General features: G+C 44.9%; 1 protein-coding gene across 1 annotated transcript; it reads right to left on the bottom strand.

The window, feature by feature from the left end:
- Positions 1-696: 696 nt before the first annotated feature.
- PPEF2 (protein phosphatase with EF-hand domain 2) lies at positions 697-17,897 on the bottom strand. Its single transcript, XM_075422176.1, has 16 exons — positions 17,837-17,897; positions 13,997-14,124; positions 12,903-12,960; positions 11,585-11,760; positions 10,432-10,546; positions 9,059-9,105; positions 8,467-8,633; positions 8,346-8,382; positions 8,105-8,254; positions 6,981-7,316; positions 5,300-5,485; positions 4,479-4,621; positions 3,850-3,956; positions 2,576-2,739; positions 1,899-1,986; positions 697-1,268 (listed from the first exon to the last, which is right to left on the bottom strand). The coding sequence occupies exons 1-16, from the start codon at positions 17,895-17,897 to the stop codon at positions 1,090-1,092; spliced, it is 2,142 nt and encodes a 713-aa protein (XP_075278291.1). The 3' UTR covers positions 697-1,089.
- Between the last annotated feature and the right edge of the window lie 930 nt (positions 17,898-18,827).

The following is an 18,827-nucleotide window of genomic DNA, read 5'->3' as shown; positions in this document are numbered from 1 at the left end:
AATTTTGTTCATTAGCCACAAAAAAATAATCCATTCATAAAATTTGGAAGGTAGAAAAATAGGCTCTAACATGCTGAGGCTGTATTTCTGCATTGTGCATTTGAGAGAGTTTACTTTTGGAATCATAGTTCCAATTCATAAAATATCTCAAATGTGCAATACAGGCTCTAGCAGGGGCTCTTCCAAGAAATTCAGTGAAGCTGGAGTTCTCTAAGGGCCAGGGTAGCAGTTTAAGTGAAGTCTTTTTACCATAGTGCCCTTGCTAGAGTGACTAAGCTCAAGATAGATAGGTGGGTTTTTTCTTTCCAAACACTTTAACCCTGCCCCCTCTTTTTAAGCTGCAATTGTGCTACGCTTTGAAAAATCTTGACCATGCACCGTAGGCACTCTAGCAAGGGGTTACTTGATCTACTACACCAGCCTTTGAAAAAGAACTCATCTCAACAGATTTCTTAAAAAAGCCACTCTGCTACATCTAGTTTTGCATGTTTTTTTTCAAAGTGTTGCTCCACCGCACATATTTAGTAGCTTCAGGCTTACAGAACAAACATGTAATAGCAAAAAATAACAACAGAGGGGAAGCAGGTGTCATCAGTGAAACAGCACTGCTGCTAATAGGTTGGCAAACTAGAGAAGGCATGAACAGCCCAGAACCAGCAATCTTGAAAAAAATGTTTATTAAAAGAAAAGCTGTGCTCTAGCAGTTGCTACCTGGTTAAAACATTGCCTACAAGAAATATCTTTCCTTCCATTTTACTACACTTGAATAGACCTGTAACTTGTCATCACATGCACTGACTAGAGAAGCAGTTGCATCCTCCCTTTCAGGAGGAATTTCTACTTAAAACACAGCTGCTTTTTAGAAATGGTCAGAACTGAAGTGCAGCTTATTTATTTTGCCTGTTACCTTCCCCCAGTGGACCGCAGCTGTTGGCTATGGCAGTCACTGTTTTCAGCCAGTAAGCGCTATAGGTATCTGCCTTCCCTTTCCCTGCTTTGCATCTGCAGGCACGCTCTGTGGGTAGCTGGGTCCCCCTGGTCTTGCAGACAGTCAAGGCATTGGATGTGGCAACCCTCACCAGGTTTTCTCTACTGTGACTGTTTGACAAGGCGGAAGGCTTCTAGGAACTCGTTGAAGTCGATGTTTCCATCCTTATTGAAATCAATGCTGCGAACTAAGTCGTTGATGCCATCATCTGTGAGTTCAATGTTCATGTGGGAGCTGAACAGCTTCCAGGTTTGGTGGAATTCCTCGAATGAGATGAGCCCTGTGGAGAAGGAAGGCACAGCCACCTCAGCACAAGGTCACCATGGGCACTGCTGCCAGTCAGTCCCTGCTCAGCCTGCAGGGAAGGACCCTTGCTCAGGTTTGATCTTTCATCCCACCCCTGCTGCCTGCATACCCTAAAGGAAGGAAAGAAATCACTCATAATCTACATTTCACACACTGCAATGAAATTTCCTAGTGTGGAAAACACTGGCTAAAATACAACTTAAAGCAATAAAGAGACATAATATGATTTGGGAGAACAAAAGAAGACGAAGACTGTTGTATTTTCTCTTTTGCAAAGTAATTTGGTGAAGATGACTGCTTGAAAGCAGGTAACACTCAAGATCCCAAGTACGCTGCATTACTGTCATTGCTCTCATCACAATTTTTGTTCTGCTGAACTCCTCACAAACAAATAATTATTACTTCTCTCCCTGGACCGCACACAGTCCTTCAAAATGCGTCATGTTTGTGGAAACATGCAAAGGCATTTCAGAAGCTCTTGCGGGAGGAAAAAGACCCAAGGCCTTAAACCATTAAATAAAAAGGCCTTCGTACATACTAAAGGGAGCCTGAAAGTAGAATGGAATACAATGCAGTGACCAACAGCCCCTGCACACCTGCTTACCTGAATGATCTCTGTCTATAATCCTGAATATGGTCTCCAAGTTGGATCTGTTTCGATAAATGACTTCCAGCAAGCTCGACTGGATGTGCTGAAAGACAACATGGTCACACATCTTCTACCTTTCTGACAGCTCTCTGCTTTCTCTGAGCAGTTACTGCAGACCTTCCCATAAATAAAAATGTTTACTGCTCTCAAGAGTTTGCCAGCAATGCACTTTGCATCGTGTGTGCTTTATGAAGCAGGTTTGCGGTGACTGGACTCTCTGTGCAACTCTGCGTTATAGCACATCAGCAACCTATCGCTTCCAAGCAGAGCTTCTGCGGGCTAACAGAGGAGACACTGACTTGGGCTACATTTATTTTAAACATTGCACAGTTGGTTTTGCTGGGTGTAGTTAAGAAACTGCGACTTGGAGAATGGAATATAGTTTTCCTACTCAAAAGTCTGCATCCAAAACTACCTCTTAGGTTTTGATTTCACATGCAACATCTCTTTCTACAATGGACTAAATGCCTACGGACTATCTGAATTCATGCAAGCTTTTCCATCGACTTCAGTATGATTTTGGATTGTACAGGAGCCACCTACTCTACTTTCATACCATGCTTGGTTCCATGTGCTGGGGATCTGGTGAGCTGCTTTGCACCCTGCTTTGATGGAAGGGGGCAAGTCCTTACCTCTTGGCTCCTCTGCTCCATGGCCAAGTCGTCAAGCCAGGACTTGTACTCCAGCATGCTGTCGGCCGTGCTGCGCACCAGCTGTGGTCTCAACATTCGCCAGGGCAATCCCAGGTGCACAACTGACTCCACTGCCATTGCCCAGTTGCTCAGCGTGATCTTTCCTGGAAGGAAAAGGGAGAGCCATGGAGATCTTTGAGAGACGGGCAGCTGAAAGCACATGAAGGCAAAGTAAAAAGCCTAGAGCAGTGCGCATACCCAGTCTACCGTGCCGCTGACAGCGACAGCATCATTTCTCCATGGCACGCTTGAGCACTTCGGTACAGGAAAAAGCCTTACATGGCTGTACAGACATCAGCCACTGCAGGCACAAGTGCACTTGCAGCTCCCTCCAGCCTCACCAAGCTTTTGATCATTGCAACAACTCAGGGCTATGGGGCTGCAAACATCTGACCAACGGGAAGACACTAGCTTTGGATATTTCATTATAAACTTGGGCCTGCAGCCAGGATCACCCTGCAGATGGTCTGCACAACTGCACTAGTACTTCCTCAGTCCCCCAGGAACATGGAAAAGCCCCTAGTTTAGCAGATGCTCTAACAACTAAACTGGACTTCTGTGAACAATTTGGCTGCCAGGGAAGAAAGCAAGAAAGCACTTCTACCATCAAGAAAGCAGTTCTGCCAGCTGCTGTGTCCCTCTTCTCACCCGGTCCACAAATGGACAGATCTCAGCAACAAGTCTCGGTCACTGCACCAGCAGAGTGCTCCTGGCAGCCAAGGAATTATGAACACTCGGCTCCTTCCCTAGGGTTCTGACAGAGACAGCTGCTGCGGAGAACATCCCTCGCTTTCCTCTTCCCGGTGATTTTAGACTCCAGGGATGAAGGGGCTCTAGAGACCACCCAGCCCTTCCCAAGTGTCACATGACAAACATGTTCCAGGTCGTCTTTCGCAATGCGTCATCAATACTCTTGTTCCAAAGGGTTTTCCTAGTATCAAGCCTAAATTGCTACACATCAGCCTAATCACCTCTTGCTTCTCCGACACCCCCTTATTGCAATGCCACTCTGAGGCATTAACAGGTTCCCAGCAGAGACACTGAATAACAGCAAGTGGGACCACTGCGCTGGCAAGGTCTGACACAGCCTCCCCCTGTGACAGTGGCTGACAACTATCCGTGAGGAGTCTCCCAACCAGCCACACACTCAACTTAGCTGCTGAAATCCTGTCCTACCAGGGAATTAACCTGAGTGTCCCTCGGCTCAGATTTACCTGTATTGTCCTTATCGTAGGCCTTGAATGCACTGATGAGGGCTGAGGTGTGAGCAAAGAGCTTTTCCCGCAAGGCTCGAAAGGCTGACTCCTCTACTCTGCTGATTCTGGAGGTTGCAGAAAGAGAGAAGCAGATTAAGGACTTGCCATGGAACACAAGAGAAGCTGCACTTTCCCAGTCCGCTGACCTGTCCATGGATTACCCAGACCCTCGCACAACTGCTCTGCATAGCTACGGCTGCATCTCAATGCTTGTGACAAGGCACGGCATGCCTGGAGCACAGTTCCCTGCAGCTGATGCAGTGAATCCATGCCTCAATTTGTGAAGCAACAAAGCAGAAGGGAACCTCAGCAAGTGTCAAAAGTTAAAACTTGACACTGAAAAGAGAAGCTGGAAAATCAGCAGTTTGTAAAAAAGAGTACCCTTCTGATCTTGTGACGCTGCCTCCTCAAGCCTTGAGCCCCCCTCAGTAATTTCTGCGCAAAGCTTGAATCCTTCTCTAGCGCTATCATTTAGTCAATCAAGCTGTGTAAGTTCAGCTCTATAGAATCAAACTTTCTCAAAGCTCCCAAAGTTTTCCCTTTCAGAATTTTGACTTGGTGAATACAGAGCAACCGCAAAGCCTTGCCTTTGGGTCATAGTGAGGGTATGGGCTGTCTTGTTCGCTTGGTACTGAACAAAATGGGGAACGAGGTCTGGTCCCAGCTTCACATAGGCTCCTCTGTTGCTGCCAATCTCATAGTAGTTTGAGGCTGAAAATATGGTCAGCACCTAACCCCCAAAAAAGAGAGGCATTTACAGTCAGTACGTACATCCTCTATCATATATACACGTGTATCGGTGAAACCAACACAACCGATTCCATCTGGAGTCAACAGACTGTGAAAGCAACATCTTTTACATGAAAAAGGAAGGGCAAGGTGGTGGCTGGCCTGGTAGCCTTACGGGTGCAAGTTCCTTGAGGGTGGCACTGGTCTCATGTGGATCTGGCTACATGCTGGGCTTCTGCAATTTTGCTGTATTCTCCCGACAAGCTTCCACTCTCATCTGCAGAGTGCGGAGTCAAAACTGCAGTGACCCTGAATCTTCTGAGGGCAAAACTTTGCTGCAGCAACCTTAGTAACACCCTTTTGTACATCATTTTCAGAAACAGCTGCATGAAGTGGGACACAAATGGGTTCAGATCTTTTCTCAGCTACCACGCACAAAGATGTACTTTGCCTGCACAACAGATGCACCCAACAGAGTAGGTGGCTCCAGACTGTCTTGACCTAAGACCTCAGCTGGAAACACACTTCAGTAACTCCCAATAAGGCTGTTCAATGGTTTTATATGTACTCAACAAAGCGCCCCATTAGAAGAAACACAGAGCTGAGGCAAGCCACTACAGAAAGCCCAACCTGGCAGGAGGGAAACCGAAGTACCCTTCATGCTCTCCCCCTCACCGACCTTCCGGTTGTGACAGAACTCGTAGCCCTCTTGCTTGCACTCGTGGGAGCGGATGAGGAACTGCAAGTTGTACTTCTCAAGGATCCTCTCTGTCACGTCAGGCCCAAAGTAGCAGCCACCACCTCGCACCGTATTTACTCTGCAGCCCTCCTGAGGCATGGGGTCACTCCAGAGAATGTCTAAAATCTGAAAGGATTGGAAAAGTTTGCTAAATAAAGTGTACCCAGCAGATATCGCCAGTCAAAGTTTACTAAGCAAGTACAGCTTTATCTCTGAATCCCTCCCTGGACTGCTGCTATTACCATAGGGCAGGGAAACAGATGTTGCCAGCATCCCCGCTGAACCACCATACTGCTCCACAGGACTGTCACAGACCTGGTCCACGACAGAGGTAACAATATAGTTGGCCGGGAGCTACAGGTACACCCAAAGTGCCTGGGGGAAGAGGGGTGTCCATAAATCAGGCCTGATGCAAGCTTTCCCTTTGCTGTCTCTAAGATTTCGAAAAGAGCCTTGCCTGTCCTCCTCCGTCAAAAAACACAGGTCCCAGGGCAAGAACATCCAGCAGATCCTGGAGCCGTGAGCAGGCTTAGTATTAAACTCCTCTGCTCTCTAGCCAGGACATTCCACAGCCTCCAGTAATGTAAGTAACTGCTGAGTCAGTAACCACTATTTGGATTAAAGTTTAATCTCTTTAACCCTGACCTCAATATATAGCTTTATGCTGATAAGGTGTGCAATGCCGGGATGTCATATGTAATGCGAAGTAAGTAACGATGGTTTCAGAGCGCACAGAAGGGGCTTACAGACAGGCTGGTCTAGCACAAACAGGAAACGAAGTTCCCAGGCTCTGACCTGCCTCACAATCTACTCGCAGTGCAGCCCAGCTAAAACCACAAATTCAGTCTGCTCTTAGTACCCAAGATTACAAGTTGCTTGTCAGCAAATGATGGGCTCATTCATTACCTACAGAGCTGACTTCAGATACCCCATGGACACAGCGAGCAATATAACCACTGGGCTCTACAGCCGGTCTTGTCTATTATTTCTGTCCCCTGCAGTGAATCAAGAAAACCTGTTGCTCCACTCTATGCCTGAGCAGCAGCTTTATACAACAACGGATGAGTGCTGTACTAGGGGCAAACGCTGGGACAAAGCCTTGAGCACAGAAAGGTGAAATCCCGGTGAAAAGGCTGGCTCGCAAGGGTAGGAGAAAGGCACCAGCAGAACGGCAGCTGCCGCCAGTCTTACTCACCACCTATGTTCTCCTACTTGTTCTCCTCTTGTGCACAGCTTGTCAATCGCTAGGGAACCATGCCACAGGATGGGCTGGATGTAGCGCAGGTATCTAACCAAACATCCCCAAGCAGCAGAGATCACATGCTCACAGTATAGCCCTTCCTGATCACTTACCACTGAATGATCAACACCAGACTGTCTCGGGGTACAGAGCACTAGGTACAAAAAAGCAGAAACCCCATGAGCCTGCCCGCTGGCACTTCAACACTGAATTGCTCCTTAACTCTACTACACAAAGCAGCAAGAATCTCTCTGCAGAGAGACAGTGCACAATCTGTGCACTGACCCACATATTTTGTACCGAGATTACTCATAACAGAGAACAAACCTGCAGGAGGCACCCACAGCCCACTTTGCTCAGGGCCCCACTTAGACTACTCACTTGCTTCCACTCCTCCTGGCGAGTCCAGCACGGCCCATCCAAATCCGTCAAGGAGACCACGCTGGAATAGGTGAGCTCCTCCTCCTCTGACTCACTGATGTCCACCAGCCGGCGGCACCACTCGATTTGCTCCTGCACCGTCTGCCGGACCCACCTGGAGAACTCCAGTCTGTTGGCCATACTGGGAGCCTGGGCCGGCCGGGGCTGCGGATATAAACTGAGGGCTGCCTCTTTCCCTTCTGGGTCAGCCTCTTCTTTGCTCTCCCCATTTATTTCCTGTATTTCCACATTTCTATTTGACTCCTTTCTTTTCTTCCCTCTTAATACAGAAATAAACTGAAAGAGGTAAGAGAGAAAAGAGAGATGGTCACACTGCTTGGAAACCTGCATCTCCAACTTTAAAGTCTTCCACTGGCAGACTGGCAAGTGCCCAAACCTCCGAGCCTCAATTCTCTGTGCTGCCATCAAGTGCTGATTAATTGTGGGAGATTACTAGTGCCATCCTCTTGGCTGTGCCATTCATGGTTTACAGCTGGGGCCCCGCATCCATCCTGACTACAGATCTATCTCTTCTTCATTGTCTTTATGCTGCGCAGACACTTCACATAAGGTAGACTACATGCATTTAATCTGCAACAGGAACTAGGCAGCAGAATGAGGGAAGGACTAATGACTAACGCAACTGCTTGTCATTATGTTTGGAGAAGGGAAGTAGTATTTCTCAAGTAGAAAGTGAGGCAGAGACAAGTTAAATGACCTATCAAAATCCTTCAGGAAATCTAGGGGTAAAAACAGGCTAAGGAACTGTGGGACAAAGTCTCATCATCACTGTTTTTACAGTCAGCATGAGCACATCTATTTAGCTATGCTATTACCCACCACTTCCCTGGCTACAATCCTTACATCTTCCAGAAGCCAAGAATGCTGCTTCCCTTCACACCTCCTGCACACACACTGTTTAACTGAAGCAATTCTCTCCAAGCTTGTACCTAAACATGGTTTGTCTAGGAAGACCATCCTTTAGATTTGTCTCGTCAGCAGCCAAGCTGACAGGTAGAAATGAGCTTCTCACCACAAATCAGCAACACTGTTGTCTCTTGCAATATCTGGGAAATAAAACCTACTTTGTTCCTTTGAATTTTCTCAAGCATGTCCAGGTCAGTGGTGTCAGAGATGCCCCCATGTATAATGAGGACTTTCTGATCAATCAGTGTGGCCAGGGGCAGCCAGCAGAAGACATTCTGAATCATCTTCAAGATTTTCTTCCCATGCACCTAGGAGGACAGGTCAGAAAGGAAAAGATGAAGCATCAAGCCTTCAAAGTCCACGTCTCATGTGGTAAAGGAGACACAAACATATGCCTACCTTGTATTTTTGCATTACTTCCTTGGCAAAACCATAGCTAAAGGAACAGGAGAAAGAACGTTCAGTGGGATTTTGCAGTGACACCATTGACATCGTGATCAGCCCTGCACAGAACCCGTACCGTAAGTTGACCATATGGTCCTCATGGTTCCCGCGATTGAGATGAACCTCCTTTGGATAGATCAAGAGGAAGGTAAAGAGGACGATGAGGATCTCAAGGGACTGTTTGCCTCTGTCTACAAAGTCCCCGTTGAACACATAGGACTTGGAAGGGGAAGGAAGGCCATTCTGTAAAAGCAAGGAACAGGCGGATGTTACAAGAGAGGCCTTCCCATGATCTACATACACCTCCCCCTCAAGCTGCACATTCTCTCACTCTTGCCCCGGGTTACCCTGTCAACAGATCCTGACTCTTATTTTTATCCTGTAGGCTCCCAGTGGCAAATGCATTGAAAAGTGAAAGCTGGTAGTCAGGAAGGATTACCATTGGTATCAGCACTTACAAAAATGTCCACTGGTGCTTCCCAAATATACATTAGATTTCAAAGTCAGCAAGGGAATTAGGTGCTGCTTTGAGAAGCCATTTGAAACTGGTCAAATTGACCTGGAAAATCACATGTGAAGGGCTGGATTTTGCAAACACTTCTCAGCATGACCCATATGATACCTTTCACAATGCCTAGGCAGCCTCCCTCTCCAAATACGGTGCCTACCTTATAAAATATGAGGAACAAGTCATCCAGCTGGCCGTGCAAGTCTCCTAACAGGCACAAAAAGACAAGTTGCAGTATGTTTACCTTTAACTTAAAAAGACACCAATAAATAACTTCCTATGAAGTATCATCTCCTCTATAAATTAATGACCACTGAAATATTTTGGGAAGTTCAAGGTGCAAGTTTCCTTGCACTGATGCAATGTGCCCAAAGGAAAAGGACATATTGTAAAGGCTTGAGTTGAAACCTAAGAAGGACAGCAAAAAACATACACCAGCTTCTGACAGCTCTGATTCAGAAGCTTTGCTCATGTACCTCTTGTGGTCACACAACATGGCACAAGAAACGCTTTGACTTTGATCATTACATGGGAGAAAGCTTTGCATACAAAATAATAATCAAACAAAATTCTCATTCAACGTGATATTGGAGAGAGAGGTTTGTTTTCCAGAAGCTGACTGCCTGCAAAAGTCTGTGCTAAGTACTTATTTTTCAGAAGTATCTCGATGTTTAAACATTAGTCCTAGAGTAGGAGAATAATGGTGAAAAGCTTTATTTCTTTCAAGTTTACTTGATAAGACTCAAAGACATGTTAGTATTCTGGATCTGAATGCATACGCTGCTGCTAATGAAGACTCAACTAGAAGTCCTCCAGGACTTGGTTGTTTAAATAATCCCAGGCCACAGGACAGAAGAATGTCCGACTTTTGAGGCCAGTCCTTGATGGGGTGCAGTTTCTGTGGTTTAGTAAAACGATTCCGAGTTTGGGGTGACAGAACAAAGACAAATTGAAAAAATCTGTAAATCTTTGCTGTAATGTGTAACAATTTTAAGAGCCACAGGTTATCATAATCACCTTTCATCTTCCCTTAGACAAATGTATGTCCTTATATTTTCTGTTCATACCTCCTCCTTTCCTTGCATTTTTACGACCACAGTGACAGCACCCCTACTACAGTAGGCTGTGCCAGTGGAACAGTACCATCTAGGGGTAGGGTTTGTTAGTAACGCATCCCAAAATCTCATGGAAGCCAAACACAGACTACAAATAGACAAACCACCTTCCCTTGACACCCCTATCCCATTCCAGACCAAGCAGAAATAGGGCTGTGATGCAGACTTGCTCCCTCCATTCTTCAGGCTAGTCTTTGCAGCGGCTCCAATACAGCATCGTAGGGTAAACCCGGAAATTTTACGCAGCCCCAGTTGCCTCTCAATGCCACATGCATTTTTGCTTACGGACTACATTTGTATTCCATGCTCAGTACAGAGGAGGGCATCATGCTCACACGATCATTTTACATCTTTCCCACCCCTTCCACGTGAACATTCTGCCCCAGAGACTGCGCAGTGCCCTCCCACCCAGACGTACCGCACACGGTGACCTCCTCGCTATAGCAGGTGGAGACATGACTGATGTTTGGCAACTGTTTGAGGTGCTTCCTGGTCTCATGCAGGAGGTTTAAGACATAGCGAGCGTGGAGCTGCTACTAGGAGAAAGCGAAGGGATTAAAGCAGGAAATCAGTGACCTCTGAGCAAGCAATGCAGTGCTGTCTGCAAAGGCCACAAGCACCCACCACAATAGCCTGGATAGCAGAACCTCTCACTGGGACAACACTCAATGCTGACCTATGGGCTTACAAACAAGACGAGGCAAATACTGGGAAACAGCGCTACGAAAGAGACTTGCCCAAAGCAGCCCAGCCTCAGCACTGGCAGGGCTGGCAAGAGAACCCAAAAGCCCTAGCACCCTGTGGTTGAGGCTGTATCTGCCAGGCAACAAGCCCTCCTAGAGAAGCAGAAATTCCAGCCCAGTATCACAGGTAAGAAGCTGCTCCTGCAGCTCTTTCTTAGCCTTTTCCACATTAAACCAGGCCGTGAGCTCCCATGTGTCCTGCAGAAATATGTTTGTTCAAAGCCAGGGTGTAGGCATTTAATATTAGTCAAGACACTAGTGATCTTCGGTTTAGAAGTCGTTTTGTTTGGAGAAGGGACGTTTTGGCCTATTTTGCAGTTCAGCGCCTTGGCTGAGGGATGGCAGCAGAACACTGCAATTGTACAAGGACCTGTCATAAGTGCTGGTGAATTGGTACTGGACTTCCTCATCAAAAACCTCATATTTTACATTTTAAATATGAGTCAAAGTTGCGTGGCACAAAACATAATCTTAATCCGCTGTTTCCATCTGGGCCATCCTATACTTATTTACAAATTGAGGAACTGGAACAAAAAATGACAGAATGTTTCAACATGGACTGCTGTGGGGTTTTTTCATTTTAAAATGAAATACAGGTTAATATTGGCACACGTCTGTGAAAAGTTTTCAGTTTTGTCAGAACTGCATTTTCAGAAAGAAAAAAAGTTCCTGTGGCAGGGGGAAATACCGTATCGTTTCCATCCCCCTTTGCTTAACAGCCTGCCAGCTCGCTACACTCCGATCAGCTTAGCTTCTAAGGGAGGCTAAACCTTATCCTACACCCCTGAGTCGAGAAGGGGAAACAGTGGTTCCTTTTGGGATCCTTACTTGTTTTTGTTTGAAAGCTTCCAGCAAGGCAGTCGCATGGTCAGGAAGGAGTGGGAAAGAGAGATGGGGTCCAGTGTAGGAGTCTGGCACCTCCATGGATTCATAGTCACAGTATTTTTCCAGCTCTGCCTCTTTGAAGCTTTCTCCACTTACAAACATGCGACTGATAAAATCCCCTGGATGGCAGATTGGTCAGTTTTTGTTTTGTTTTGTTTTAAAAAAAAGAGAAAGAGACAAGAAAAAGTGAAGTTGGTTCAATACACCATTCTAGTAATTTGCTGAAGAAAAGCTGTTTGGTTAGGCTAGAGCACATGAGCAATGGCAGTGGTGGAGGGAAGCTCCTAGTTTGACACCACTACAGAAACTGCAGTGGAGAAAAGGCTGTGGGGACAAGTTTCAGTGTGCTAGGTGTCAGGCAGTGCTGACAGCTATGCTAGTTTCTGCAGAACTCTGCTAGAGCCAGATGGACATTGGTTGCCATGGCTAATTGAAATCTTACTGTCAATGACACGCAAAAGAAAACTGTGTAATGAGGAACTGCCTCCTACGCCCCACTGTTTTTTTCTAAGCCTGCACCTATATTCTCAATGTTGCACAAAATTTGTATACATATGCATATTTTATTTCTGTAATGTCTCAGAGCCCAACTCAAGGAACAGGACATTATTGTCCCATTTTATACAGACCCTGAAAAAAAGTCTTCCTCAACCGAGCTTTGCTGTAAAATATGTGAAGTTGCTGTGAGAAAAAGGGTGGCAGTTTGAAAGGAAGGATTGAACACTTCAGCAGATTATGGTCAGCAAAGTAAATAGTTAATTTTGACGTGCTACCACCAGATTTCAGAGCTAAGCTCATTTGCAGGTTCCCAGGAGGAGAATACTGTATTGGTTCCTATGGCACTTCTCCCCTGCCACTACCCCACACTGCAGTTATGAGATACTAAATGTAAATAAAATAGATACCCTAGAGCACAGTTCCCTAAAGATGGATTCTCTCACTTCAGAAATGGACTCTGCAAAGCCCTGGTTATCAAGGGTCACTGAAAAAGGCACATTTCTAATACTGCTCTAAGAAAACATACCGAGCTTTTATTCTTTCTTCCAGCTCCTGAGGAGCAGGAATTGCTCCACATCCCTCGCATAGCTCTGATAGTCTCCAGATAATTCACTCCCTATCCAAATTCCTGATGCCATTGCTCTTGAGACTCCCTTGGCCCCCTTTGCCATCCTGAAGGGTCAGCACTGGGCAACAAATCAATACAGGGTGCAGCCTTCTGAGCTGCTGGTGCCACATCTGCAAAAGGCATATAGAAACTTACTCTCTTTACTGCTGCTTGGCGTGAAGTGGTCCATGAGGTAACTGAAGAAGTTGTGAAGCTGCAAGAAGAGAGAGAGAGAGCCCATCATCATTCACCCTGGAATTAAATTCTGCAGAGTGGCAACTTAACATGACCTTTTTTCCAGAATTGTTATCTATGCCCTTATCATGTTGTCTGACATGTATAACAAATCACACTATACCAATTCTAGTTTTGAATATCTTGTGATGAAGTCAAAAAAGTAGCTCTACCTTCAGCCATACAGGCAGAAGTACACCTATCAGCCCTCCCTCTCCCTGCCTGATAGCAAGGCAACCATATAAGAAAATATTGATCAAAGATAAACTATAACAAACCAACTAGTCTTGCCTGTTTTGTTCAGACTCAGGAAAATCTTACAATGTTAAATTGTCCTTATGGCTTTCTTTCAAGGCTCATTACTCAAGGTTTCATCAGACATAAGCAGGCAGGAAATCAATAGGCAAAAAAAGGAGCAGGAAACCCAGTCCTTCGTCCACGGAAGCACTTAGAGGGTTACCAGCCAGTAGCTACAAATGAGTGAGTCTGTGGCACAGAAACCACTCTCCTGCTTGAGAATTCAAAGAAGTGACCCTGCCTGCCAGCACGGTGAAGAAGGGCAGGCTGGAAATGCTCTCCCAGAGGGAGCAGAGAGCAGGCTCCAGAAAGAGTCAGAGAACTGTTCATTAAACAGATAAACAAACAAACAAAAACCCAAAAAATCAAACCCACATATAACAATCCTCTCTGAATTTAAAACAGAGCTATGAAATTCTTGTCACATGGAGATTACTCAGCTCCCCTAATACACAATGCTCTTTCCTCCCTAGACTGCTCCACTCACTCTTAGCTACTCTCAGTCCCTGCAGGCCCTCAGGCAGAGGCTTATTTCTCTCCATCTTGCGCACCCACGCAGGAAGAAGTTGCCTGCTCCTGCCTTAAAAATAGTTTGCCGTTGGCTAACTTCAGCACAGAGGGATTGCATTCAGAGACAAAGCTAGGATTAAAAGGTGGCCGGTACCAAACTGCAGAGGCAGGACGTATTTTCCTACATCCTCCTTTCCTTGGCACGTTACCTTGATCTGATCCTGCTCGCAAGCATATTCAATAGATTGAAAGATTCTCCAGGTGCAACGTCGGCGCATTTCCAGCCGAGCAACGTAGCGCCGATACCACCGCTGGATCAAGACGGCTGCCTTGAAAGCTAGGGGACAAAAACAGAACCAGCCTGCTGAGCTGCAGTGGCTGCAGCTGAGGTACCCTGCTACCGCTCCCTTCCCAACACTGCAAATTGAAGAGAGACCTTTCTTTTTCAGGAGCAAGTTTTCAGGAAAGGTGTTCTGATGCCTAAATACTAAGTATAACAAAAACCCCACTTCTTTTCACCATATTGCAAGAGGTTGATCTGACCCTGCCTGATCAGAGACCTCTGAAGCACTTCTAGCCATCACTGCTGGCTCCTTAGCACCGGCGTTAAAAACAACTTATTGGGGCCTAAAGGTCCAAACACGTTCTTCACTGTTAATAGACAGTTTCCTCCCTTTCTGTCTACCTTGATCATTTTCCTGTTCGTCTTACTGTCTAGGTACTGGGTCTTCAGGGAACCAAAGATTTGACCGGGGCCGCACAAGGAGTTGGTGGAAAACAAGACACTGAATCCCCTTCCAGAGCCTTAAAAATATGGGGTTTTTCTACCTTACTTTAAGCTAAATAAATTCCTCAGCTTTTGCAGTTCTGGACAAACTTCAGAAGGGACCTATTCTAGCATAAATGTTAACATACCTTTATCTTGGAATAAAATAAAGACAAAATTAACACCCACAGTGAAAAGAAGGAGACAGATCTTTGGCTACTTAAAGACACAGAAGGAAAGAAATGCCTGGAATTTCCAGGTGCCTAGTTGTGGTTCAGTCCACAGCCAGCACTGGCACCAGCCTCTTCCCTCCAAATGGTGGCCATTTGCCCTGGTCTTTAAAGCATAACCATTCCTCTGCATTTCCCCAATTCTAGTGTTTTTCATTAAAAGATTATTTCAGAATGGATGTGTGCATATTTAAAGCAAAGTACATTGGTGCAGTTTCCCATTTCCTTTTTCAAGTTCTGCCACAGAACTTTATGTACCTCTAGAAACTATTCCATCCTCCTTAGCTGGGTCTTGACCCCATTTGGGCTGCCTGGTTACTTCACAGCGCCCTGCCAACCAGCTTTGCTACTTAGCATCTCTCTTTTTATTATGCTCTGTGTCCCTTCCTGTTCATTTCTGGAACCCCATCCTAGAGCACTAAATTTAAAACATTTTCTTAACAATGCTCCTCCATGTCATCTTTAGCTTAGGGAGGGAGGGATGACTGCTCTATCTACAGGCTGGCCCCAAAATCAAACAGAGCCAACAAATAGAGTTACAGAGTTAGCCCTGCTGCAGAAGCTCATACTCGCTTGGCATCTGGTTTGTAAGCGAGTACTGCCACGTTCACCAAAGCAGGAAGAGCAGTGAGGGGGGTGGGGGGGTGGAGAAGCTTTATAAAAAGAAAAAAATCCCCCACCCCTACCCCAAAGGCAGCTAAGTGCTGCCAAGAGATGGAGATCATATTAATTCAATTAGCTTGCATTAATTATATAACATAAACCACCCTTCATGTACTTCAGCAGGAAACATTGACCTTTACCTAAATAAGATATCCTGCTGGCTTATGTATTGAAAATAATAATCCTTCTAAATTATGCTACTGTTACAGCACTAGGAGCTGCAGAGCACAAAAAAGGGAAGAGCTATTGCTGTTGTGCAGCTGGGGAACCGAGCCCTGGTGAAATCATGGGCAAGAAGGCAAGACTTGGCTAGCCTTAATTGAAGAATAACTTATGTATTCTTTGCCTGAGCCTTACATCTTTGTGAGAAAATGCTTACTGATCTGCTGGGCTATGAAAAAATTAAAAGGGCTGACTGTTTTTCCTGCAGTTTGGTGCTCCTGACGCTACCTCTTCAAGCCTGCTTTATAACAGACCCAACACTAGCTGCCTTACTCCCTGTACAGTAATTTGGCTGGCGTGTAACCAGAATCACAGTCACAATCACTCTGTAGAATAAACAACTTCTAAATAGCTTGCATTCCCCTAACAGTGGGTAAATGTCCGGTTACTGCAGTAAGTCAGATCTATTTCAACTGAACCCCGAGCAGAAATTCATAGTTATGACTCCACATATACCAATGAAAATGAGATCCTTTGAAACTTTAAAAATAAAATCTATGAAAGACTTGTTATCAAGCGCACAGTGAGCATATATACCACCATCCACAGCATTTTAAGCTCCAGGTGGGCAAGGCATTGGGTTTTTTATGCTACTTTTACAGAGAATGACTCTGCAATTGAAAAAGCCAGGTATTCTAATTTACCAGCTTACCTGGGTGAGTTTCATCTGGCAGTGTTTGTACTAGTTTAGAAGAAAAAACAATAAAAAAGGAAGAGAAAGAGATTTATCCACATTTTATGAGGATCCAAGCAGTAAACTGATTTCTACATCGTCCTATAAGCTACTGAAAGCATGCCAGAGTGGCAGCACTCAAACTAAAATATGTCTGTTCTTGCTAGTCGTATAGTTCATATATCAGCTTACAAGAGGGAGTCTGCACCCCCTCTTGGGTTCCCCATGCCCTTCTTCACTCAAGAGCAGGGCCCGTTTAACAGAGCTCTGCTGGCTACACTTTCTGCTGGGAACAGCCTCTGGGCCTTGTGTGAGGGGGGCAAGACGACACCCAGCACATTACACTTGGGTGGAAAGTCCTGAGCAGCTCCACACCTGCAGATCACCAGATCTGAGGGATTTTGAGAATCAGATCCAAGAACTTCAGAGAGAGGTTTTACTGCCGTGGGAAAACTGTTGATGCGGCATCAAATCTAATGCAGAATTTCAAAAAAAGTAACTAGTTTTATATTACACTTTGTTTGTTATAGAAAAGCCGTTATGATAAAATAGCACTGAACTGGTTGGGAAAGTCCGTGGTTCTCTCGTGCTATAGGCAACAGACAAATCTAACTGACTTAAATAAAAGGTGGGGTTTTTCAACAACAACAAAAAATACAAACAAGACTGAGTCACAACGGTATCCCCGCTTTCTTAATTTCTAAATGCAATCAGTATTTTTCTTTCCAAAGCACTCGCAAACAGTTTGCACCATACTGCTGCTCTGCCAATGCTGATGACGGAATGATTCAAACAAAGCAAGCTGTTTACTTTTTTACACTTCCTCATGTGTAAAGTCTCACCCAAACTCCTGTTGTTCCACAGCAGACCTAAGCACACACCCAAATAGCTGATACTATCATACAGAGGGTTTCATAAAAATAAATCATTACAACTTTGGGAGCCATAAACAACTCTAGATTATTAGCAGAGATTAACAACATTGCGCTGATGTAATTAGAAAAAAGCGTACTTTTTGCTTTTCAGCTTTTCTTAGTCACACCATCTTACCTTCTTTAGAACCAAATTTTGGCTTTGCTAATGTTTTTGCTTTATCGGTCCTGCGCCACTAACACAGTCTTTAAAAACGAAGTCCACCAGAGCAGGAGAGTGACACCATCTATCTCGCTGTCAGCACATGACAACACACACATTAATCAGCAATTGATTAATCCATTGGATGTTAGTTCTAACAGAATTGCTTTTTGCTGCTTCATTTCTGGTCAGGTTTTGACTGATTTTAATCTAATCCTGGTCTAAATGGCTGTTATTTCTCAGCCTCTTGGTCTTCTGCCTGACAGCTGAGACTCCTTGTCAAAGGATACTAAAAGATACAACCTCCCCTCAATACTCTAAGGAAAACCAGGTATCTCAGAAAAGAAACACATCCACTGCAGCCTCCCAACGGCATCTGCAGGAGCAGACAGGAAAAATTACTTCTCAAAGAATCACTCACCATTTTCAGACTTCTGCAGGGAGTACTTGTAGTTGGCATTTACAGAACTACCAGATCCCATGTTCTCCAACCAATGCTCCTAGAATGTTGCAGACTGACCCAGTATCACCAAAACCATGAAAGAGATGCAGGAAAGACCATTCGGTCACAATCAAAACAGCTGCAACATCTCCCACGGTGCCGAGAATCTGTAATTAAATATATTAACACTTATTAAAATCAACAAGCAGGTGGCCTGTCTTGTGCCCAAGTACATCTTCCACTACCAGGTTTTTCCAGCTACGTTGTTGTCTTTTAGACAATCTGAGATGAGGATTTCTGTCTTACTGTTTCAAATTTCAAGTTAGCTATATGAAGAGAGATCATTGCAGCACCTTCCCTAATTGTATAAAAATAGCAGAGATTGCCTATCTAGGTACTGTAATTGTACGGTAGATGTATAATTCAGGCATTCATGTACTCACAATGCTTCACATGCCTAATTTTAGGCTCCTAAACTCTTGGCAATATGTCAGATTTTGACCTGAACCTTCATTTCAGATGCTACAATAAAATAATCTTGATTGAGCGCTGACAGCAGACTACATCTCCGAATCCTCATGCTACCTCTCCTTATGCACTTCTGAAGCACCTGGATGAAGGTGGTAAAATACTACACGTGACTGCATGTGGGAGGCATTCGTACACTGTATAGGAGAAAAAAAAAGTTTTCAATACTTACCAGGAACTATAAAAGTCATTAAGGTGATTCATTAACAATCAGTATATGCCGACAAATATTCATGCATATAGCCGTCTGTGAAGGATAACTCTCATTATGAGGGATGAACACACAGATGGTATTTAAATCTATTTGCAGTACCACAGCTAGAGGAGAGATAAGTCTAAAATAACAATCAGCTATCATAAGAAAATAATCAGCTTTGTTAAACACTGCTTTCCTTCACCTTGTGGATCTGCTTGAGTGTGGGAGCATATTATACCATCAATT

The sequence above is a fragment of the Opisthocomus hoazin genome, chromosome 5 (assembly GCF_030867145.1).
Source record: "Opisthocomus hoazin isolate bOpiHoa1 chromosome 5, bOpiHoa1.hap1, whole genome shotgun sequence".
NCBI classification, from domain to species: domain Eukaryota; kingdom Metazoa; phylum Chordata; class Aves; order Opisthocomiformes; family Opisthocomidae; genus Opisthocomus; species Opisthocomus hoazin.
This window is presented reverse-complemented; position numbering and strand designations above follow the sequence as displayed.

Excerpts from the sequence above, each read along its gene's own strand:
- PPEF2 (XM_075422176.1), bottom strand. The coding sequence starts at position 17,897 with ATGGGATCTGGTAGTTCTGTAAATGCCAACTACAAGTACTCCCTGCAG. Across the intron at positions 8,634-9,058 it reads TGTTCCTCATATTTTATAAG|AATGGCCTTCCTTCCCCTTC; the intron begins GTAGGCACCGTA and ends TTGCTTTTACAG. Across the intron at positions 5,486-6,980 it reads GCCAGGAGGAGTGGAAGCAA|ATTTTAGACATTCTCTGGAG; the intron begins GTGAGTAGTCTA and ends CAATCCTTTCAG.